Raw genomic sequence first — 25,497 nt, forward strand, 5'->3', positions numbered from 1 at the left:
GCCTGGTACGTTCTCATTGTCCCCAATTTGTCAGGGGAGCTGGCGATGGAGGAACCAAGGCTGCCAGCAGAAGGGGGCCAGAGGCCCCCCCCCCTCACTACTTAACAAAGGAGGTGTTAGTGAGGGTCAATCATTCGTCACGTGATTCGTTTGGGTTTTATTCCATGGTGTCTCTAGGAGCGTGTCAGGGCACAAGCCCTGGGCCCCCATTACATGTAGTCCCGTTGTAGATTAGTGTCACATGACAGGCGACGGGTTGAAACCGATCGCTTATCACCCCGTAATACCCACACCTTTGTGACACTTACGGCCTGGTGACCTGAGCGAGCCCCACAGACCTCACACTTTTTTAAGTGCATGAGGTGTGATTAAAACTAATCTACACATCCTTTTTACATCTGTTCCGGGGACAGCACCCGACATGGCACCGTCATACCCCCAAATGGGGAAGCTCGCATCTGCAGCAAGAACAAAGGGTGGCTTTGTTAAAAAGCCACTGTAGGAGAAATAATATTCAAAGAATAAAACAATGATCTATCAGAATAGTCAACGAACAGGTGACAAGTTCAGACGTTTAACAGATCTCATGATCTTTATGAGACTGGACAGACATTAGATCATTATAAATTATCTACACCCATGTAGTATGAGATTTAATCTACTACAATCATGCCTAGAACTTGGCATAGGTGTAATATTCAAAGAATATAACCCTACAACAAGAAAATAGCACATAGACAGCAGAATAAGAAGGAACATTGGGAAAGAAATGTGAATATCTCGGGAACCAGTAAACTTTTGACTGTAATCTTTTTACCATTTGAAAGGACTGTTTCTTAACTTTATCCACGGTTTTGTTTCATTCTAAAAGCTTCAAAACTGACGGAGATATCGCTCAAACGGCGAAACACCTTATAATTCATATATATTTATTTGCTAATTCTTACAAAAAGTAATGTGACTCAAGGGAAATATATTGGCGCCCGGAAGTCTGGCGGACCAAATACCATATGATAGAGTATTCCCCGGCGCGGGCGGACAGTTTTTGATCGCATCAAAAGAGGAGAAAATGCTAAAAAACCGGATCTTGTATATTTTCCCATGATTCATCAAAACTTTTTGATTTTAAGCTCAAATAAATCGGAACAAAAGAATGATTGATGATCTGGATCTCGGATCATAAGCATGAAGTGATTCAGAAGTCCGCGGATCGGTTAATTAATTGGGAAGGCTCTAGAACATTAGTAATGATGCGGCTTCACAAAAAGGGGTCAATTAGAGAACAGTCTAGAAAGTTCCTTTATAGCCGAGTCATTTCTAAAGATAACTGTTCGTAATTAAGGCGGTGTAGAGCATAGCTTCAGCGCTACAAGATCCCGCTAAGATCGGCCCAAAAGACAAAGAAATGAATTACTTATTGCTGAGTCATGTCCTAAGTCCATTATTAAGCTTACACAGCCCAAGCCCCTATATCATTCTAGAACTATCTATAATACAAATGTAGCACATGTAACTAGTGCGAGGCGTGGGAGTAGAGAGGCCTCTGAAAAGCATAAAAGGCCGCCGCTTCTGCCCCCTCTCAAACCTCAGGTAGAAATAAAAGTTTAATTCTCCTCACCAGTGGTTGGTTCATTTGCTCCAAAAGATAAAAGCAAATATTAGTTGTTAGCTAATATAAAACTAACACGTCACTCTAAGCGTGAGTTAGGGTCAGTTAGACACAGCTGAACAAAAGTGTCATAGTGAGAATTAGTGAGAATTTGGTGGAGGGACTTCTTAATTGAATAATCTCTCAGCAATTTTTGGTTATCACACCACAGGAGAAAAGTGAGCGATCCTGAACCTGCTAGATAACTAGCACGCACTCTAAGCGATAGAAAGAGCAGTTTGGTCACTCCTGTATTGAGTAACATTTATTGCGGAATTATTTTATTAGCAGTTTTCCTTCAGTAAATTATCAGGAAAATCACATCCTACTGAAAAGTGGTAAATATAGGTGTAATATTGACTAGAAATCATAGTAAAGTCAATATAGAATTTTATCCATAGACGATCTATACGTCAGGTGAGATCGTTGGGGGGTGTTTATTGTTGTTTAGACAGTGAACAATCATATATTTGGCAACCAAAACACGGTCAGTATGCAAATCAGCACAAACTCTAATATCGTTATTGGACGTAGGAAACTGGTTACATAAGGTGATCCAGCTCCGCTCCTTCACCGCAATCTCCCAATTTGGGAGATAACCTAAACACTGCGTCATCGGATGATGACGAAGACCTGCCACATATTGGTAGGACCTCAGGGACAAACCCTGAGGATCCCAAAAACTTACATGGGGTAAATGTGGGGAACAATACCCTTAGAACCCCATGTGGCAACATGATCTCTCCTAGAAAGAGAGAGTTCTCACCACTGGGTGAGGAGGCAAACATGCGCACACATAAGCGCGTGGCTGCCACACTAACAGCCTCAAGGGCTGGGTCAGACATGCCAAAAGAAGTCCCTGAGCCCCACTATCCTCAGGGAACCTCTCAGGTGCAAGACACTGACAAAAAAAGCAGTAACTCCTGCTGGCGCAGGGGCCGTTTGTGGCCCCAAGCAATGTGGAAAAATTGTCCACATCGTCTCGAGTCACCCACATGACATCCAGCTTGCAAGATTGCAGCAAGCCGGTTCACTCCCAAGTCTATTTGACTGGGAGTTACACAAAACCATCAAACAATCACTCCCACTGGCACAGGGAGCTGTTTTTGATCCCAAAAAATGTGGAAAAATCTTTCACATGTCCAGCATCGTCTCGCATTAAACGCGAGACGTCCAGATTGAAATATAGCAGCAATCTGGTTCACTCCCCAGTCGATGCGACTGGGAGTTGTCATAAACAACCAAATGACCATTCCTGCTGGCACAGGGAGCCGTTTGGAGTTCCAAAAAATGTGGAAAAATCGTCCACATCTACAGAATCGTCTCGCGTCAGCTGTGTGTCAGGGCACACCCGCCTGACCCGGGCCCACCCGGGCCCACCCGGCCACACCACACCCGCTCCCCGCTGTCTATCCCCCTCCCCCTCCTTCCTCCCTCTCCTCCCCTTTCTTTTCCCTCTTCTTTCCCCTTGTCTTTATTTCATTCTTCTCACCTTCCTCTTCCTGTTTATTTCTTTCTATCTACACGAACCACCTTCCTTTGTATCGATGTACTATTGACCCATCCGGCCCACACACCCCGGACGGCTTCCCACTGTGCCCAGCACGCGTGCATGCAGCGGACGCTCTCGGGATCCCCCACGGGGACACCCGGATGCCTGCGGCTGCCCCCGAGGATGATGTGGCACCTGTCATGTGACTCAAGCCGCATGTACATAAATGTACCTGAAGTGGGAACCGAAGAAGTAACCTTCTTCTCACATTCTCCACTTCAGGTAAGTAGTATAGTTTTCCCCTCTAATAATAATAACACATTCTCCACTTCAGTCTGAGTGGCCAGGGACCACTGTCCCGGATCGGGCCCGCCAGTACGCACGCCCGCTCCACACCCCGCGACGGCCTCAGTACCGGATACTACCCCCGGGCCCTCTCAACCCCAGACGTGTCCCTGACAGCAGAAGAAGGTTTTAACCTTATTTCCCCCGCCTCCCCCATCTCCCCAGCCATGGTGTCAGAAGAACAGTATGACGACCTGCTGGCCCGCTTCCAGGAGCTCCAAGCCATTGTGGAGAGCCAAACCCGCAACCACCCCCCACCCGCACCTGCACCCGCACCCGCCCCTGCACCCGCGCCCATACCCACACTCGCGCCCAGACCCAAACCACCGAAGGTCGCTGCCCCACTCCCTTCTCGGGAGCCAGTGAAGACCTCGATCGTTTCAAAGCCGAGTGCGGGATCTACTTCCATGTCTGCGCAGCCAAGTTCCCCACCGAACTATCCCAGATCCTCTTCGTCCTCTCCTACATGAAGGGAGGACCCGCAGGGGCGTGGGCGACACAACGGACAATCACCCTGTTGACAGCCACCTCCCCCACCATAACCATGGACGAGTTCAACATGGAACTCGATGCCATGTTTCAAGACCCGAACCGGGAGGCCACAGCTCGGCAGAAGTTGGCAGTCATCCGCCAAGGGACTGACTCCGTGGATAAGGTCATCCAGGAGTTCGAGATATTGGGACCCGCCTTGAGGCTAGGCGACGTTGGGCTGGTCGACCGGTTTGAGCAAGCGATTAACTCGCGGCTCAGGGAGAGTATATACCGCCTCTGCCCCATGCCCACCACTTGGACTGAGTGGAAGCGCGAAGCCATGCTTCTGGACAACCAGTGGCGACGTTTCCAAGCCACCCAACCACGCGCACCCCCACCTAGACCCCCATTCCACCAGCTCGACCTCCGCTGACCGCGACCCCATCCCAGACCCGACCCGCGCAGACCCCCCCACGACCTGCTCCCGCACCTCCGCCCCCCACCCCAGCAGCCTGTCATATCCATTCCCGGCCATCGACTTCCGGTCCCTCCGATCCCTCCGTTCCAACTCCGCTCCTCCCTCACTAACCTCAGAGCCCCCGTTATTCCGCAATCCTCTTGGTACCCCTCGATGGTCACCACCCCCTCATTTCAATTTATTACCTATGCCTCCCTAAGTACGGAGCCCCGAAGACTTCCGGACAGCTCCGACGTCCGCTAGCGCACCCCCGCCTCCGCTGGGCAATACACTCGCCTGCCCTGCAGAGTCCACCTTCGGGCTCATCCCTCCTTTCCGTTTCTGGGTTATTGCCTGCCTTTCCGCTAACCCTGCGAACCAACTCGTCGGTAATATTCAGTCGGCTAATGGTTAAACCCCGTTAGCTCCGCTCCATTCGGCTCCGCCAATTGCGGAACCGTCTCCGCTGTAACCATATATATATCCCACTTGTACATAGGTTACGCCCCAGTAGAAAAATCAACTAGAGTTACCCCCCTAGGTTCTAATTGCCAGTCAGTAAGTTAGGGCACGGACGTGTCACTAGGCACAGCGCTCTTGGCAGAAGTCGCTGAGGCCGAAGCCCTCCACTACGGAGACATTCCTTCGTCTCGAATCTGGTCTCTGACACAGCCCGTCCTACACCAGGGACGGGCCCCCAGCCGATGGATCTTGACAGGTCAAGGACTGACCAGAGATGGTGCTACAATTGTAACACCCCGGGTCATCTTGCGCGAGAATGCCCACACCCCAGGGTCAGCCGAGTACGATGTCTCCACCCAGAAGACCTGAGAACACTGATGGAAGGGCTGAAGAGGCAGTTGACCGAAGGGACAGAGACGGTGGAGGGGGAACCAGAGGAAGAACCTCAGAGGGATTTTCAGGCAGGCGACCGGTAAGGGATGCGTCCCGGCCGCCCGTAGAAGATAGCTCGTGTAAATACTGCAGCACGCGTAAGCCAACGCCAATGCCAAAGTTTCACCGAGTCATCGTGAAGAAAAAGAGGAGAAACGCATCCTCCACCCGTGAGAACAAGAAGACCCCAAGGGCAGCAACGCCCAAGGTAGCAGTCTCCCCCCCAGCCATTTACGTCCTTTCCAAGCAGTCCCCCAGATCTCTTAACCTCACAGTGAAACTGACCGCCCTAACCTCCCTTGCGTCGGTATCTGTATCAGCCCTCCTGGACTCAGGAGCCACCGGGAACTTCGTAAGCCCCGAGTTCGTCCGAAAGCACAACCTAGAGACAACCCCCCTTCCCCAGCCCATTCCCGTCCGTAATGTCGATGGAACCCCGAACGAAAATGGAGCTATAACAGAAGAGCTAGAAGCCCTCCTGACCTTTGGGCGACACACGGAGCGGGCACGCTCCGCGGTTGCAAATCTCGGGCGCCAGTCCCTCATCATAGGACACTCGTGGTTGCTGCACCACAACCCAGAAGTGGACTGGGTACGACAAAGAGTCGTCATGTCCCGCTGCCCGTCCTCCTGCAGACAACCGCGAATACAAGATGATCAGGACCCGGTACTGGAGCCTGGGGATGGGATCTACGCTGCTATCATTCCCCCAAGCTGGGGCCATGACCTGAGAGCCACCACGACCCCCTCGCAGCGGATGGCCCAAGAGGCCCGCGACCCGGAGGCTGAGCCTGCGTCGTTTGAGACGCTAGTACCAGAGCACTACCAGGACTTCCGGGATGTGTTCTCCAAAGAAGCCTTTGACCAATTGCCCCCCCGGAAGCCCTGGGACCACGCTATAGACCTGGTACCGGATGCCAAACTGCCCAGGGGGAGGACCTTCCCACTCTCGCGCCCGGAACAGAAAGAACTGGACGAGTTCCTACGCGAGAACCTACAGAACGGGCGCATACGGCCGTCCAAATCCCCCATGGGAGCACCAGTCTTCTTCGTCAAGAAGAAGGACGGGTCCCTACGCCTGGTCCAGGACTACAGGAAGCTGAACGAGATCACGGTGAAGAACTCGTACCCGCTCCCCCTCATCTCAGACGTCCTCGCCCGCCTCCGCAACGCCAAATACTTCTCAGCCTTAGACCTACGCTGGGGGTTCAACAATGTCCGGATCAAGGACGGAGACGAGTGGAAGGCGGCATTCACGACCAACCGGGGGCTGTTCGAGCCCATGGTGATGTTCTTCGGCCTGTGTAACTCCCCGGCAACCTTCCAGACCATGATGAACGACATCCTGAGGGATTTCATCGACTGGGAGGTTGTCATCTGTTACATGGACGACATCCTGATCTTCACGGCCACCCTGGAGGAACATCGAAGGGTCGTCCGAGAGGTCCTAGAGACGCTGAGGAGAAGGAGGCTCTTCCTCAAGCCAGAGAAGTGTAAGTTTGAGCGAACCCGGATCAAGTACCTGGGCCTCGTTATCTCGGAGGGTAACGTCGCGATGGACCCGGTGAAGATCCAGGGTGTCCTCGACTGGCCCCCCCAACCAAGGTGAAAGAAGTACAATCCTTCCTAGGATTCGTAAACTTCTATCACCGGTTCATCAGAGACTTCTCTGAGAAGGCCTGCCCCCTTCACAGGCTGACCCGGAAGACCCAAACCTGGAACTGGGGCCCGGATGAAGACGATGCCTTCCGTGCCCTCAAGGAAGCCGTCACCACAGCCCCCATCCTCTCTTTCCCTACCGACCACGGCCCCTTCAGGCTCGAGTGCGATGCATCCAACTTTGCAACCGGCGCGGTCCTCTCCCAGCTCCAACTGGATGGAGAGTTCCACCCGGTAGCATTCATGTCCAAGAGTTTCACGGATGTAGAGCGCAACTACGAAGTGTACGATAAAGAGATGCTTGCAATCGTCCGAGCCCTCGAGGAATGGCGACACTTCGTGGAAGGTGCTGAAGAGAAAGTCGAGATCTACACCGACCACCGTAACCTGGGCTACTTCCGGACGGCCCAGAGGTTAAATCGACGTCAGGCCAGATGGTCCCTTTTCCTCTCCCGCTTCCATTTCACCCTCGTCCACCGCCCAGGGAAGCTCATGGGGAAACCAGACGCACTCTCTCGCCGCGCTGACCACCCGAAGGGAAGGGACGACAATGAGGGGCTGACCCTCCTCCAACTGGCCTGGTTCGAGGCCCGTGCGACGGAAGCAGTCTCAGTGGAAGGTGAGGAGGCGGATATCCTAGAGAGGGTACGAGGAGCGAGAGATCATGACGAGCAGGTGGTAAAGGCCATGAGGGAACTGGGAGAAGGAACGTTAAGGTCGGACGAGTGGGAGAGACAGGGAGAGTTGGTCCTCTACCGAGGCAGGGTGTATGTTCCAAAAGACCCACAACTCCGCCACGATCTGGTATGGCTACACCACGACGTGCGGGTGACGGGACATCCAGGGCGATGGAAAACCCTAGAGCTCGTCTCCCGCGACTACTGGTGGCCTCGGATGGCAGAATATGTCGGGCGATATGTACGTGGATGCGACACCTGTAACCGCGTCAAACCCTTCCCTGCACGGAAGGTTGGGAAGCTCACCCCAAATAAAGTTCCCACCCACCATTGGCAGGTGATCTCGGTAGACATGGTGGGAGAGCTCCCAGAGTCAAAAGGTTATAACGCCATCCTAGTTGTAGTGGACCGTCTGTCCAAACGCATCCACGTGATCCCCACCGTGACATCCGTGGACTCGGCTGGTATCGCCCGGCTCTTCCTAGAGCACGTCTGGAAGCACCACAGGCTCCCGGAAGAGATCCTTAGCGACAGAGGGAGCACCTTCGTCTCGCGCTTCTCAAAAGAACTTGCAGATCTCCTGGGGGTCAAGCTAACCCCCTCAACGCCCTACCACCCCCAGACTGACGGACAGACAGAGCGGGTTAACCAGGAAATCGAGGCCTATCTTCGGGTGTTCGTCAACCACCGCCAGGACGACTGGGCGGACTGGCTCCCACTGGCAGAATTTGCCTACAACAACCGCGTCCACTCGTCCACCCGTCGAACCCCCTTCGAGCTTGACACCGGGCAGCATCCCAGGATGGGGACGGAGCCCACACGTACGTCCAAGGTAGAAGCCGCCGACACCTTCTCGTCCAGGATGATGAAGATGCAGGAAGAGGCGAAGGCGGCCCTGGAGCATGCAGCGGACGAGATGGCCCGCTACTACGACCGAGGTCGAGAGACAGCCCCCAAGTACCAGGAGGGTGACCGAGTCTGGCTCAGCGCCCAAAACTATACGCCTGACCGCCCGACCAAGAAGCTAGACCATAAGTGGCTAGGCCCCTTCAAAGTTGTCAAGGTCATCTCCCCGGCTGCCATCAAGCTCCAGCTCACCGCATGGCAAAAGGGAATTCACCCAGTCATATCTGTGACGAACGTAAGACCCTACCGCCCGGACGAGATCGCAGAACAACCCCCCAACCCCCGCCCGGGCCCAGAACTCGTAGATGGAGAGGAGGAATATGAAGTGGAAAAAATACTGGACTCAAAGTGGTTATGCCGGAAGCTCTGGTATTTAGTAAAGTTCGCGGGTTGGCCGAACTCAGAGAATGAATGGCTCCCCCGAGACCAACTAATCCATGCCCCTGACCGGATCGAGGAGTTCCACCAAACACACCCCCACGCCCCAGGGAGGGAGAGAACGAACCCCCTGGCCGCTTTGAGGCGAAGCGGCTTAAGGAGGGGGTGATGTCAGGGCACACCCGCCTGACCCGGGCCCACCCGGCCACACCACACCCGCTCCCCGCTGTCTATCCCCCTCCCCCCTCCTTCCTCCCTCTCCTCCCCTTTCTTTTCCCTCTTCTTTCCCCTTTTCTTTATTTCATTCTTCTCACCTTCCTCTTCCTGTTTATTTCTTTCTATCTACACGGACCACCTTCCTTTGTATCGATGTACTATTGACCCGTCCGGCCCACACACCCCGGACGGCTTCCCGCTGTGCCCAGCACGCGCGCATGCAGCGGACGCTCTCGGGATCCCCCACGGGGACACCCGGATGCCTGCGGCTGCCCCCGAGGATGACGTGGCACCTGTCATGTGACTCAAGCCGCATGTACATAAATGTACCTGAAGTGGGAACCGAAGAAGTAACCTTCTTCTCACATTCTCCACTTCAGGTAAGTAGTATAGTTTTCCCCTCTAATAATAATAACACATTCTCCACTTCAGTCTGAGTGGCCAGGGACCACTGTCCCGGATCGGGCCCGCCAGTACGCACGCCTGCTCCACACCCCACGACAGCCTCAGTGCCGGATACTACCCCCAGGCCCTCTCGACCCCGGACGCGTCCCTGACACTGTGAGACGTCCAGCTTGCGATATAGCAGCAAGCCGGTTCACTCCCCAGTCTATGCAACTGGTAGTTGTGCAAATCGATCAAATGGCAACTCCTGCCAGCACAGGGAGCCATTTGTGATCCCAAAAAATGTGGAAAAAACTTCCACATTGTATACATTGTCTCACATTAACTGTCAGACATCCAGCCCGCAAAATCGCAGCATGCTGGTTCACTCCCCACTCTATGTGACTGGGAATTGTGCAAAACAATCGAACAACAACTCCTGCTTGCACAGGGAGCTGTCTTTGATTGTAAAAAATGTGGACAAAACCTCCACATCGTCGTTACCGTCTTGCAACTATAGTGAGACATCCAGCTCGCCGCCTAGGCGTGAGCCGGTTCAAACCCCAGTCTATAAGACTGGGAATCATCAAAAACCCTCATGGGATGACCCCCACTTGTGCAGGGAGCCAGTCCTGAGTGGAGGAAATGTGGAAAAAACTTCCACACCACCGACACCATCTCACAACCACTGTGAGACACTCAGCGCTCTGTCTGAGAACGAGTGTATACACTCCAACATGGATATAAAGGCCATGTCATCCAGATCGACACAGACTCACAGGTTAAGCTCACTTCCGGACTGTCCTCAGATGGCCTTGGACCCAGCGTGGACACAGCAAAGGGACCAGGTGCAGGAGGATGGGGAAGCTCCCCGAAGTCGATTGTCCAAGAAACTTATGGACTTTTTCCAGGTCCCATCCGAATGGAGGACAACTTCGGATGAGGTCACTGAAGTCTGTAGGAGTGCAACGTGGCAGAAGAAGGAGCCTAGTAAGGAGAACCCACAAATGAGCAGGCAACCATCAACACCAGGCCCCATCTTAGGCGATAAATGGCCCTCCTCAGTCACTTCACCCAGGCAAAGGATAAGTGGAAGTAACCTTCCGCAAAACCCCTCCAGTAATGCTGGAGAGAACCAAACAAACCCTCGTGAAAACTTCACAAGGAAAACTTCCAGTAAAACATTGCTGGAGGACAACTGGCACCTCGAAAGATGGTACCACAAGGCCACACGGATGGCCAAACTTCTAACTTTCACCCCGCACATAGACAGGGTGAAGTGGGACTGGTTAAATAACGGTCCTACTCGACTCCCTGACACGAAGTGGTCAGGCGAAAACAATACAGAAATTTTCTGGCAGTGGTACACCACACTGCTAGGATTCCTCACAGCACGAGGATATAGAGGTGCACACTACAATGAAATCCATCTGGATTGTCTCATTGGTGGATTGGCAGAGCCTGCACTCTCACACGGACTAAAACTCCGTGAAGAAGCCCTCCTTAGAGATAAAGGGGGGAAATTTCTTGAAGTTCTCGAAATTTTAATGAGGACATATATCAAGGAGCTCACCACATTGAAGGTGATGGAAAAAATACTGCAATGTAAAGTACAATGCAGGAAAAGGACCCAGACAGTCCTACCCAGAACCATCGCTTAATGCTAGGTTTCTGGAAACATCCTCCCTGAATGCAAGGAGGAAATAATCAAAATGGGATTCTCCTCTTTCGAGGAGATGTTCAGAACAACATCTCGCATGGACGAGATGAAAAACAGGCTGAGGATAGCTCCAGCCTACAGGCCAGAATGCTACACCAGACCTGAAACCACCACGACCACAAATCGCAAAAAGCCCAACCAGACGGGAAAGGAGAAACACGCAGAGGCAAGAGCCAATGTGCAAGACCCTAAACCCAAATGGAAAGGCAAATCCTCCCTGAAGCAGTCAGGGAACACCGACCAAAGGCCAGTACAAGTACGCAATAATTGCAGAATACCAGAGCGGACAAAGAGCCGCCCTGAGCGCCAGTTAGTAGGAGACAGAAACCCAAGGCATAGGATCGCCAGGGAAGTCGACTACAAAACAGAAGGCAAAGTTGGAGACGACTCCGAGGAAGAAGAACCAGAGAATATCCCTGGTGATTTCGAAGTGGAGGACACCTCCAATGACTTCGAACCAGAGGACCCAAACAAGGGACCTCACTACTCGCCCAGAAGAAAGGGCGAGGACATCAGTGTTGGGACCATAATAATGGCCCCAAGATCCGACGTCATTGAAAACAATGACGAAAAAAATACACTAAAACTGGCAATAAGCCAGACCAAAAAAAGAACTACCAACTCTTTGGTGACGACACCAAAGAGGGATTCCCCTGAGGAAAGTCACTCAGAAGACAACACCCCTGAGGAAAAAACCTCGGAGGGAGACCCACTGAAGGAGGACCCTTCGGAAGAAACCACCCCGGAGTCTCCAGAAGAAGACAAGCTCTGGGTGGAGTTTATACTCGGCTAGCTAGCAGCCACAATCTGCCCTCTCCCCAGTAGAAATACTGGGCTGCATCACACACGATTGGCCAACAAGGCCAATCAGCCCTCCTCGTACCTGAAGGAGGACCAAGAATTGGCAGATAAGATCAAGTAGAGATCATAACTCCCACTTGTGCAGACAACCCAGTCCGCACAATCTTGCCACCAACTATTGGCAGCCTTCCTCTCATACCGAGAGGTTTTTGAAGGTCTACCTGACCATCGACCTATAGTAATATGGTATAGTTTAACTCCTCAGACTGAGGAGACTCCATTGTGTCTGGAAGTGCTCCAGGCCCTCTTTTTTTTTTTTTCTTCTTCTCTGGCTCTTTCCTTGGGAAGGCCATAAACACAGTGAATGAGAAAGTCACCGATGCTTTGGTAGAAATACCAAAGAAAGAAACAACCCAGTCCTAGCTCAGAGGAACTGGAACTCCCAGATAAATACCATCTGGAAAGCAATTGCTCAAGGAACCAAACTCCTTGAACTCGCAAACAGGGATAAAGCTGAATAACTCGGCCCAACCTATGCGATACTCATTTTAAATCCATTTTAATTATAAATTTGCTCTGTTTTGAGCAATACAACTTTTGTACTAATTTCCAAAGTCCTAATGCCCCTACAGCATTGGTTTCTCAGACTTTGGTTCTCTATTCCATCTTCTTCATGTTGCAAGTGTGTGACATTGAATTGCGTCGCAGAGTGTGACACTTAGATGTGTCACAGTGCGTGACAGAAATTCCTGTCATGCCCCCAACCGAGTAACTTCAGGTAAAGCCAAGCAACTCAGCTTAAGTCACCTGACATTCATCATGGTGTCAAATCAAAAGGGCAACTGTGTGGTCTCAGGTTTAACCCCACTTATCAATGGCAGGGAAAAACTCGGATAAACATCTGAGGGATAACAATAGGGGAGAAAACATCCCTAATACAATTCCTTGATAGGGGAATTCAGTTTGCTTCCAGTGCCAGCCTGAGACCTCTGGCTGACCACAAACGCAAACAGATCAAACTGGCATTAGAAGACCAGTTGTAAGGAGTCATCATAGGCATCATGCCTATGAACCCGAGATACTCTCGAGACCAAATAACCTAGAGGAAGCTCTAGGGGGGAGTACCCAAACCCGGGAAGCAACCACATCCCAACAGACTTGGGATATGATTCCATCCAAGGAATTGTCCACAGGCAGACACAACAACGTCCACCTGATCCCATTAAAACAACCATGAATGCATTAGAACTAGCATTCATGTTTCTTCATGAAGTTGTATGACTTCACAGACTACCACACTCGATCACATCAGATCAAGATTCAAAATTCACAACAGAAAGTAGTACAGATACTACACGCGATGGTCAGACCAGATCAATGCAACTGGGCAGCAAAGCTGTCGATGGCAGAATTCGCAATCAATGCAAGCTCGAACACATCGACAGGATTTGCCCCGTTCGAATTAATCTATGGCCACATGCCAAAGATGCGCCTAACAGCACCACCCTCGGACTACCCAGGAGTGAATGATTTCGCCCAAAAGGCAAAGGAAAACCTAATGGCAGCACACGATGCGATAATACACAATCATGCTGCTCAAACAATCCAGGCGAATAAGAAAAGACGCCTGGACCTGCCTTTGAGAAAAGGCGAGCTTGCATACTTATCCACGGATAAGTTGAACCTACCCAAAGGGAGGGCAGGCAAACTAAAGCCCTTATACAATAGGGCCTTACGAAATTCTGGAAACATTTCCAGAGACGTCAAACTACATCCTCAAGTTGCCACCTGTCAGGGACGCGTCCGGGGTCGAGAGGGCCCGGGGGTAATGCCCGGCACTGAGGCCGTCGCGGGGTGTGGAGCGGGCGTGCGTACTGGCGGGCCCGATCCGGGACAGTGGTCCCTGGCCACTCAGACTGAAGTGGAGAATGTGTTATTATTATTAAAGAGGAAAACTATACTACTTACCTGAAGTGGAGAATGTGAGAAGAAGGTTACTTCTTCGGTTCCCACTTCAGGTACATTTATGTACATGCGGCTTGAGTCACATGACAGGTGCCACGTCATCCTCGGAGGCAGCCGCAGGCATCCGGGTGTCCCCGTGGGGGATCCCGAGAGCGTCCGCTACATGCGCACGTGCTGGGCACAGCGGGAAGCCGTCCGGGGTGTGTGGGCCGGACGGGTCAATAGTACATCGATACAAGGGAAGGTGGTCCGTGTAGATAGAAAGAAATAAACAGGAAGAGGAAGATGAGAAGAATGAAATAAAGAAAGGGGAAAGAAAAGGGAAAAGAGGGGGGAGGAGAGGGAGGAAGGAGGGGGGAGGGGGATAGACAGCGGGGAGCGGGTGTGGTGTGGCCGGGTGGGCCCGGGTGGGCCCGGGTCAGGCGGGTGTGCCCTGACACCACCACAACTTGAACAACACAGAATCCACCCAAGATTCCACATATCCCAGCTCGTACCTCACAAGCCGAATGACCAAGAAATCTTCCCAAATAGGGAAGTAAACATATTCTATGATTTGGGGAAGACCCCGATCGTGAAGCAGTAGTTTGCAAAATCTTAAACCACGCGTGGGTTCACAATGAACTCTGGTTTAAGGCCAAATGGGAGCTAGGGGACACCACATGGGAACCCCTAGGAAATTGTAATGACCTCGTCCACCTGGACGAGTACCTCACATTACAAAATGTGAGGGAACCGGAAAATCTCCCGATCTAAGAAGATACAGAACTTTCGGCATCACTACGCCCCCAAAAACGGAGGCGGAAAAAGTGAAGCTGAAGGGTGATCACCCACAGCCAAGAGCATGGGAAGATTCTGGGCGAGCAACTCGCCCAGACAGCCACACCATGGGCTAGGCGAGTAACTCGCCTAGACCACGTGATCCCCAGGCTCATGTGTAAAACCATATGCAGTACAAACTGCACTGATGGCACAACAAGTGCCATTCCAGGGGCAGCAATTGCTGCTGCTGCCCCAGGCATACTCCCCAGGGAACTTCCCTGGCCAAATCACTCCCTGGATTGGCCAATTTGGCCCAGATCCGACAACCCAGCCAAATATAGGCTGGGAATCAGCTATTGCATCAGCGGTAGCTGCCCAGACAGGTCAACTTCATCAGGAGTTGAAAGAGATAAAGTCCCTCATAGGAGGGAGATGAGGGAGCGACAGCGGCTCCTTGTCCAGGCCGTCCAAACGGGCATGGTCTGACAACTCAAGGGTGTCAGATGATGCCTGCGATAATTGCGCCCATTGGAGGCATGAATACAATAGGGCATGCAGAGATGCTTCGGCATCTTTGCCTCTCTGAAAGACACAGAGAGAGAAGTCGACCTCCAGAAGAGGGAGATCGAGTTGTTAAAACGCGAGCTTGAAGAGGCATGCCCACTGGCAGACCTCGCTGCCAAACCCATTATGATGGGGGCCTCCCAGGTCAGGGGGAGGGGATACAGTTCCGGGCCTCATGAGGTGCGACCCCATATGGGGACTAGCGCACCAAGGGGTGGGGCACCGACTATCCCGCCACCCCATGGGCAGGCGACCCTGTCCGGGTTGCATAAGGGCCCGCCCTCAGGAGGGCAAACCCATGTCGAGGGGAGATGGGAAGACGGTAGGCAGCCAATGACAGACCCCCAAAAGGGGACCACTACCAGAGGCAGCGGGCCGCCAAGGACCATGACACCCTATGGGCAAGCCACCCTACAGGGAAGTGTCCACATGCTTTTCGAGATGGCCAAAGCCAACAAATTCTCGGCCCAACCCAAGCTGAGAGCAAGCTATCACCCCCGGTGATAGTGGACAACACAAGCCAACTCCGAAAGGAGTTGGATGAGACAGAATCCCTCATGAAAGGGAAACGAGAGAGTGAGACAAGCTCCTCACTCAGGCCATCCAAATAGAGACAACCTGATTACTCAGAGGTGCCAAGAAATGCTTAGGAGAACTGTGCCACCCAGAGGCAGGAGTACAAGATTCGCATAGAAGTGCAAAGGATTATGTCAGAGACCAGGTTGAGATGAGGGAAAGTCTCCATGGCAGAGGGCTTCGGCCTCAGCAACTTATGCCAGGAGCGCTGTGCCAAGTAACACGTCCATGCCCTAACTTACTAACTGGCAACCAGAACTGAAGGGGGGTAAACTCTAGTCAATTTTATTACTGAAGTGTAACCTATGTACAAGTTGGATATATATATATAGTTACAGCGAAGACGGGTCCGCAAATGGCAGAGCCAAGCAGAGCGGAGCTAATGGGGTTAAACATTATTAGCCAACTGAATATTACTGACAAGTCGGGTTACGGGGTTAACGGAAAGGCAGGCGATAACCCAGAAATGGAAAGGAGGGATAGGCCTGAAGGTGGGCTCTGCAGGGCAGGAGAGTGTATTGCCCAGCGGAGGCAGGAGTGCGCTAGTGGACATCGGAGCTGTCCGGAAGTCTTCAGGGCTCCGTACTTAGGGAGGCATAGGTAATAAATTGAAAGGAGGGGGTGGTGACCATCGAGGGGTACCGAGGGGATTGCGGAATACGGGAGCTCCAAGGTTAGTGGAGAAGGAGCGGAGGTAGACCGGAGGGATCGGAGGTACCGGAAGTCGTTGGCCAGGGATGGATATGACAGATTACCTCTCTCCAAAATGAAGAGAAACCGATTTCCAGAAATCGAGGAACTTGAATGTGAGCCTGAGCTCACTTGCGCACGGGCAGAATCCCACTGCCAAGTCCACCATGATGGGGCCTCCCAGGTTAGGGGGAGGAGATGTGATATTGGGTCTCAGAAAGTGTAACCCAGACAGGGACTAACACAACTGGGATGGGATACCACAATTCTCGCTACCCTGTGGGTAGGTGACCCTGTCCGGACTGCAGAGTGGTGCTCCAACAAGAGCACAGACCCAGATTGAGGGGAGGAAGGAAGGCAGTAGGCAGCCAATAGCAAACCCCAGGCTGGGACCACTGCTAGAGGCAGCGGGCTGTCAAGTACTTCGACACCCTATGGGCAAGTAACCTTGGTGGGAGGCATCCAATGCAACAGGGAACCATTCAACCGAGATAAGATAGATCTTGGTCCAAAAATCCTCACGAACACTGGGGAACACAGCATGGGAGCTGTGGCAAGAGGCAACAGCCTCCAAACAGCACCGGAACAAAGTTCCAGGGACTCATGCTGGCCATGAAGTCGAACAATCATTTGCTCCCAAACCAGGAGCAACTAGTACCCTGTCAAGCTCCGCACTTGGCAAGGTGGCTCTAACCACAGAAAACCATCCAGCTAAACAGCCAGATAAACAAACGAAAATCCAGAGCACAAACTTCTCTGGCAAAGTGGAAACCACTCCACTCTTGCAAAAATGCAAGAACTCGCACACAAAACAGTATGCGAAGCACTGTAAATAATATTTTACAGACCTAAATTATCAATTTGAGGAGGAAACACAGGCTGAAGATGCAAAACATCTTTGGAGAATTTCCCATTGGGAAACCCGATATTTTAAGGACTTATCCCTATGTATAACACTGCCCACTTTAAAAGACATTCACTCCTTTTCCTTTTTTTTCTTTTTATAACTTGATGTACAATGTTGCCCACTTTAAAGTGGCAAACACATTCCTTATTCATTATTCCTTTTAAGCTTAAACTTTCCTTTTCTTTTTATCTTGTATGCATCGCAACTGCAATGCAAGGGGGGAGAGTGTCAGGGCACAAGCCCTGGGCCCCCATTACATGTAGTCCCATTGTAGATTAGTGTCACGTGACAGGCAACGGGTTGAAACTGATCGCTTATCACCCCGTAATACCCACACCTTTGTGACACTTACAGCCTGGTGACCTGAGCGAGCCCCACAGACCTCACAGAGTGCCTGTTACTCAGTTCTTCGGAGCAGCAGATGAGTGGGATGCGATAGACATCCTGGAGGAGGGTTTTGGAGGACTCAAGACTGTTTATATTATAACTGGGGGAACTATTTACTAGAGGGGTATGCATGTACATATAGTGGAAATAATTGGATCTGAAGGTAAACAAAGGTTACCAAGGGGAAGGGGAAGTAAATAGAAAGAATCCACAAGACAAATAAGGAATAGGCGAAAAGCCCAAATTACGTCTGAGGTTTGTGGAGTGAGAGAATTAAAAGCCAGCTGAATGGCAAGGTCTGGACATGTCTATGAACAAGCAGGGAACTACAGAGAAAAGGTGTCTGGAAAGGTCCGGAGCCCGGAAGTTGTAGTCCGGAAGATTGGGGTTGTAGAAAATATCAAATGGTAAAACAATAAGATTATCAAGACCAGAGGTAAAATAGGAATGAGGAGGTACTTGTCAGAGTCCGCACGTCAGTTCGTGTGTAAGAATCTCCCCGGGAAACTAGTCGTTGTAAAAGCTGGGGGGCCAACCCAGCTGGCGATAAGGCCTTATATACATGAGTTCCGCAACTCATAAGAGCGCGGCTACACTGGGAACACATGGTAGCCGATAGAGAAGCGACATGAAATAGGAGAATAGATCATGCAGATAAGGGGGCGATAATGGGTGAGGGATGACGCGATAGCGGAAATAGCGCATTGAATACAGCCTGCGTTCTAACTACGGCAAATCACACGCAGATATCGACTTACGGGTACTCAACCTATCCGGATAGAGGTCCGGGCCGGCCGGATAACCATCTGTGCCCTGACAGTACTGGAGGTGCAGAGACTGGAGGTTGGAAGGAGGGTGGATAGGCAAGTTGAAATTTATCAACAACGAGCAAGCCCAACTCCTTTGAACAAGGTGTCCAAGGAGGTGGAGGTATGGTGGTGGAGGTCTGGAGGTGATGCAGACGTAGGTGGGTGGCATCGACCGGAGGCAGCAGAGAGGGCTGGTGGAGGTCATAGGAGTTATGTAGTGATAGGGCAGAGGGAGGCGGAAGATCAGGGATATGACAGCGAAGCCTGAAGCTCTGGCACAATTTCTGCCTCTGGCTCTGGAAGATGTCATTACCCCTCTGTGTGTCATCTTCATGGGCTATAGCCCCCCCTTGAAAGAGTGGCTGTTGAAGAATGCATGGCCATTGATAGTGAGACAGGAAAAGTATGAAGGGTGCTTGAATGGCTTGTCTGTCATAATCCACAGAGCTGTAAGTGATACAATGGTGTGTATTTTACGGTGGTGTGTAAGCAGTTAACTACCCTGACTAGCCCGGACCCGCTTCCACCTGCCGCACTTCCCGCACACGCACACACTCCACACGCCGCATGCTCCGGACCCGGTTCCTACCCCTTCATGTGACTTCCGGGTATCCCCGGAAGTTTTGCTGATATTGTGGCCACTGTGGGAAGATGAGAAGTTAGCTTCCTTCTCATCTCCTTACCCACAGTAGGCAAGTGTATTCTACATTGCCTTTATCTATTCATCTCCTTACCCACAGTAGAGTTGTTGCCCTGGACAGGGCTGTTCATAGGTCAGGCTGTGGACCATAGGGGAGGGTCATGGGGACCCGGGAGTCATCCCCTGACAGATGGGCCACGACCAACCACACGTCACCGATGGAAAAAAGCACCAACTGCCTGAACCCACAAAGAAGCAAGATTACCGAGCCATGTGTTCTGACTATCTCATGCAGATGATGAAGCAAAATTCTCTCTACCCCGAGAATGGCAAGCATATTGACTGGAAGAAGCTCCCTTTCAAATTTCAGGCAGCCAACATTGCTCTTATCAACTGGCCTGAAAGCCAGGACTGGAAGTTGTTGTTTTGGGATGGGGGCCAACCCTTCAAGCTTTCAACCATAGTGTGTATGGCAAGAATGATGGGATCATTATCAGTGTGACAGGCCGTGTCTTGGTTTCTTTCATAGAAGCAAACCTGGGGCCATCTTTGGGCACTGGAGACAACATAAGCGACAATGGTGATCATGGTGATGAGAGAAGTGGCACCCCTTCCATAGTTGCTTCTAGAAACTTCACCCCACCCCACCCTCCAACTCCTGCCCCTGCCCCCACCCAGCTGGGAAACAATCTACCTCGTCAAAAAAACGGCCCAGGCTTGTGGCCCAAAATGACTTGACAAATTCCCCCAGCCCTGTTTCCACCGATATGGACTGGCAGCCACATCACCCTGCACAGCAAGCAGGTTCGAGCCATTGTGAAGCAGCAGCGCAGCTGCTTCCGGGTGCAACGTCACAAGGGAACTCAGCGTTGGCCGGAGCTTATCCATTCTTTAATACTGGAGCGATTCCTTTTGTTAGCCATGGTCCGGGATTCAACAATGGCTGGCCTCTGTTCAGACACAATGGATACAGTGCTACTTTCGCAGGACTACCCATGTCTAATCTTGAAGGTGCCCCAGTCACGAGTTTTGACACCTTTTTGAACACTCATGATCCCTCATCAGGTTCCTGATAGTAATCCTAAATCCACCCCATGCTTTGTGACGTCGGAGGTCGCCGGAGGTCATGTGAGAATCAAAAAAAATTACATAATAACAATGAAATGTGTTCGCAGTCTGATTCCGGATGCCATTTTGTATGTAACTATTCATATTTATGATTGAACGGTGTTGCCGTGTCAGTGAGGCTTTGGCCTAACAGCTAGTGCTGTCTGTGTGTGTTGTGTTGTGTTGAGTGTGTAGGGCTCTGGTTCAATTCACTCCTGCTGTGGTCTTTTTGGTTTTTTGTTTTTTATTGCATTGGGTGTTTGGATATTATGTTTAGGGTGTTTGGGTGTTGGGTTCGGGGGTTGGGTGTCGGGTTCGGGTCAAGGGTTGGGTGTTTGGGTCAGGGGTTGGGTGTTGGGTCAGGGTTGGGATTGGGATTGGCGGTTGTGTATTGTGGGTATATGTGTCTATTTGAAAATGCCGCATGGGGGGTTTGGGTTGGGATGAATAATTACAAACGCCTCGCAAGCTGTCAGGGCACGGACGGTTATCCGGCTGGCCCGGACCTCTATCCGGATAGGTTGAGTACCCGTAAGTCGATATCTGCGTGTGATTTGCCGTAGTTAGAACGCAGGCTGTATTCAATGCGCTATTTCCGCTATCGCGTCATCCCTCACCCGTTATCGCCCCCTTATCCGCATGATCTATTCTCCTATTTCATGTCGCTTCTCTATCGGCTACCATGTGTTCCCAGTGTAGCCGCGCTCTTATGAGTTGCGGAACTCATGTATATAAGGCCTTATCGCCAGCTGGGTTGGCCCCCCAGCTTTTACAACGACTAGTTTCCTGGGGAGATTCTTACGCGCGAACTGACGCGCGGACTCTGACACAAGCTCGGCCAATTACACTTCAAACATTTTGCTCCTGTATATACCTCTAGCTAGAACTGAAATGAATTTTCATTTTCTATGTCTGTTTTTTGTTTGGGCACATGACCTCCGGCGACCTCCGACGTCACAAACCATGGGGTGGATTTAGGTTTAGTGGTTCCTGATTCACGTTGCTTTATCAGATTTCGTTCACACTTTTATTTTGATTTCTTGCCGCCGAGTCGACAGCTGCTGTTGCGCCGACCTTTAGATTATCTGGCGTTTAATGCTCAACACTTTCAGGTTGCCCATGCACCATGTCATACTGTACTCACACGACCAACTACCGGTCACGCGTCACAGAGACCTCCCGGTCCGGTCGAAATTCAGGGTCTGTCACGCGTCACAGCCGGTTGGCGGTTGGGTGTTTGGGTGTCACGCCAGTTTTGCTGAGGCAAGGTGGCTGTGCAAGGCAATTCAAATTTTCCATTTCTGGAATGTATTTACATTCAAAAACGGAAAATTTTCGTTTGGTCTTCCAAGTTTCTTGTGTGCCTTGCTCGCATTCCACGGCCAAGTTCCTGCTCATGAATAGGCACAGGGAGTATGTGAACCTTGTAAATTTGTTTGGAGGACTGGAAGTGTAAACTGGATAAATTCAGTGACAGACAAGTTCCCGTCTGGAAAGTAGGATCCAATAAAATCACCCGGGATGTCGCTATATGAGATAGTCTCATCCGTACACAAAGCAATGCGGTGTGCAAGGGTAAAACCGTTCATGGGGCGGTGTTTTCAAATGTTTAAATTTTAAATTCAAGGTGGTTAACAATTTAATATAAGTAATATAATTCGGACAACTCCGCAGCGCCCTGCCGGTTGGGTGTCACGCGTCACAACGAGTTGCCGGTTGCCGGTTTATATCACGTGACAAGTCACGTGGCTGACTAAGCCGGTAGTTGGTCGTGTGAGTACAGTATATTGCTCGTTACTTTCCCCGTAATGTACATACATTTGCGCACGCACGTAGAATATAACAATGTGATGTGGTCAGACAGCGCTGAGAATGCGGAGGACGATCTCCACGAGTTTGTAGACATTTCGGGAGGCACGGAACGTTCTACTCGTCTAAATCAATACAAAAACGAAAGTTCAACGGGTCTTAGAACGTTCCATAGGTATTACACCTGTTAGGTTAGAGATTGAAAGTTCTATTTGGCTACCTAACAAGGCCTTCTAGCTGGGTGTCCGTAGTGTTCCAGAAAGACGCGGCGCGCAAGGCTACTTAGGGACTTGACTCCCTCTTCGCAAATTCAATTTTTGCCCATGGTCAACAAGCTCCTTTTGAAGAAGGATCTAAAGTAACCCAGACTTCTGTGGATGCCCTTAAGGCGGTCGACACATCTCGTTCTCTGGCGACTTTCGTAGATTAGTTCATTTTCGATGCGACCAACTTGGATATTGGGTATCTAGGGTTGCGATGGAAGCTTAGCCTGTGCAACGCGGTAAATTATTGGAGTCTACCAACTCACGACTGAACCTGCTGGTGCGGTCCCATGTTAACGCAGCTACGCTGCCGTTTGTATGGCAGATAGGCCAAAGGATGAGGTGATGGTATATCAGCACAAACTCTGTCGTTGGTACACACGTTGTATGGGGCGTCCTAAGATTGGCAAGATATGGATGACTCTGTAGAGGTCTGAGTGGGTCCGCTTGGCAATAACTCTACGGAGGCAACTTTCAAACCCGAATCGGTGTTTCCTAGATCCAGTGACTAGTCCCTCATTTGAGCCATGCCGTACCGACCAAGGATTACAAAATAAAACCTGCCCGCGCGGCCATCTAGACCGCGGCGACCAAGTATTGGTGCTTTGATACGAGATTTGGAACTTCGCTAGTGCCCACAGGTGCCATGACTTTCCGCTGACCCCAGTTCAGTTTCCGAGTGCGAACGAGTGGGTGCGCGCGCTGAATGTCCAGTGTCACAATTCAAGTTATGATATTTCTGCTAATTTCCTCATGGCAGGGCACTCCTACTGGACAAGACGGGAATCTGGCCAGTACAACCACAAACACACCATACTGTAGACGACCAAGTCATCCAAACTAAGCCCTACGATTCGCTAACTGGGACCCGATTGGTAGTTCCACGCATGCCGTAATCGTTCCCTTTGGTATGGGGTAAGATTTGGAAGATGAGCAGGTTTCCATCTTTAGGTCACAGATCCCCTCCCAAGTTGGAGGCCCAAACTTGGACAAGGCCAAGTTTACTGCCCTGCAACAAAGGGTTCACCACCCCAACCACCAAATTTGGGCATGAACACGTTGACGTTTCGCGCGTGGTTTCAAAGGTTTTCAAATGAGGGCACCCCTTTGATGACCAACGATACAACATGTACACAGTAATCCAAACGAGATTTTTTCGGGACACGGACGCGTTAGGAGATGCATAATCGATCAACGTCCTTGACTCGATGTGTGTTGCGGCTGCATAGGAAGAGACTTGCACTACCCGTATTCCCAGAGCAGGGTACTTGCCGTGTTAGGCGGCGTGGAAATAACCCCGACGACCAGCTTGGGTTCTTGAATAGAAGGCGACCCGAATAGGGAATCTGGCTTACATAACCCATCCTGGTCAAATGTATATAAACCTCGCGTTCGCTAGCTAGGTCCTCTTTAGCTTTCCGCTAGTGATTCATTAAGTAAGTTCGCTAACCTTTGAGCTTAGTTATCGGCTCCAACCGATCTTGAGGAACAGCAAATTGGAAGCAGCCGAAAAACCCAGAAGGCGCCACCACTTATGATGAATGTCTGGTGCATCCTCATCGATCACTGTAACAGGCCTACTGGAGAGCCGTTCCTGGTCAAAGTGTCTTCTACAGACAATGTCGCTCGCTTGAAGGAGATGGTCAAGGATAAGGGGTCGTTTCTTCTTCGCACGATTGATGCGTACATGCTCGAAGTCTGGAAATGCACGGACTCGACAGTTAATTTCCTCGATGCAAGTCATGAAGTGCTTGAGGAGCGAGTCAGCAAGGCGTTCTATGACGCGAGGGTGGAAAACCTCAGTGTGAGACAGGTGGTGGCAGATTTGATCATCTCAGATAGAGAGGCACTGCTCGTGCGGTCGCCCCATCTGGTGCCAGATACAGGTACGCAGTACATATACTTCTGGCCCGTTATTGTTTGTTTACACATTATGACTTTCTCGTGTGCTCCGCCGATACTCAACAGTCTATCGTATCTCTGAGAACGATTCACGCTACGGCAGCTTGGCTGCCATCCGCAACTATCTCTGGGGAAACGAGGCTCATTTGCGTGAAGTTATTACTCGCTCCTCGATCCATGTACCCGACCTTGATGTCAGCTACAAACTTCAAGAATCTGAGACAGAGGACTTCACGATGGATGATGCTACGACGAACACTGAGGCACTGTTTTACGACCTGCTGAAGATCCCGAAGGTGTCGTGGCATACATCCGAGGTGCTCGACATGAGGTTTTATGTGCGGGACGAATACCATGAACTCGATGCATTCGTGGAGGAGCGGAGGCAATCAGACGTCTCTGGGAGCCGTCACTCTGTGCCCCGCAGACCAATTTTGCTTGTTGGACAGCCTGGAATAGGTACGTGGGTTTGTACTGGATTGTCGTTGCACTGTGCGACTAATCACGCTCCTAAAGGCAAGACTGTCTATTTGACATACTGTCTCGTGAACCGGCTCGTACAGGGAAAGCCCACTGTGTTTTCCAAGTCGCCTTTGACACGTTTCGCCTTTCTCAGCTCCGGCGTTTACATGGTTCCACGCGATTCCTTCGAATATTGGCAGGATCCCGAGCTCTCTGCAGCTGACAAGAACGTCACGGACGGCCTTATTCTCTGCGATTTCAGTTGGGCCGAGAAGGTCGGCACTCTGTTGCAGCGATGGAGAATGTTGGTAGCATCGTCGCCCAAGCTACAGGAGGTGCGTGGATGGGTAAAGGAAAAGAGTGCGGTCAAGTTCTACATGAAAACATGGAGTTGGCGAGAAGTGTATGTGTCTCGGTGAGTCAGTTGCGTGGATAGGGAGGCTTAGTGGGACTGATCTCTCCCAGCCATTATGCCATAGAGCATAGGGCCGGAGACGAAGCTTGGCGTATTGCGTTCATACGATACGGGGGTTCAGTGAGGTATCTATTCAATCGTCTGCAACAAGAGATAGATAGAGACCTCAAGATAGCTATCAGCGGGTACAC

The 25,497-nt window shown here is 51.1% G+C and overlaps 1 protein-coding gene across 1 annotated transcript; it reads left to right on the forward strand.

The window, feature by feature from the left end:
- Positions 1–10,264: 10,264 nt before the first annotated feature.
- EI90DRAFT_3135499 (uncharacterized protein) lies at positions 10,265–12,040 on the forward strand (the record flags this gene model as incomplete). Its single annotated transcript, XM_039064729.1, has 2 exons — positions 10,265–11,110; positions 11,195–12,040. The coding sequence occupies 2 exons, from the start codon at positions 10,265–10,267 to the stop codon at positions 12,038–12,040; spliced, it is 1,692 nt and encodes a 563-aa protein (XP_038908799.1).
- Positions 12,041–25,497: the final 13,457 nt, after the last annotated feature.

The sequence above is a fragment of the Cantharellus anzutake genome (genome assembly GCF_015039405.1).
Source record: "Cantharellus anzutake strain C23 chromosome Unknown EI90scaffold_138, whole genome shotgun sequence".
Taxonomy (NCBI): Eukaryota; Fungi; Basidiomycota; class Agaricomycetes; order Cantharellales; family Hydnaceae; genus Cantharellus; species Cantharellus anzutake.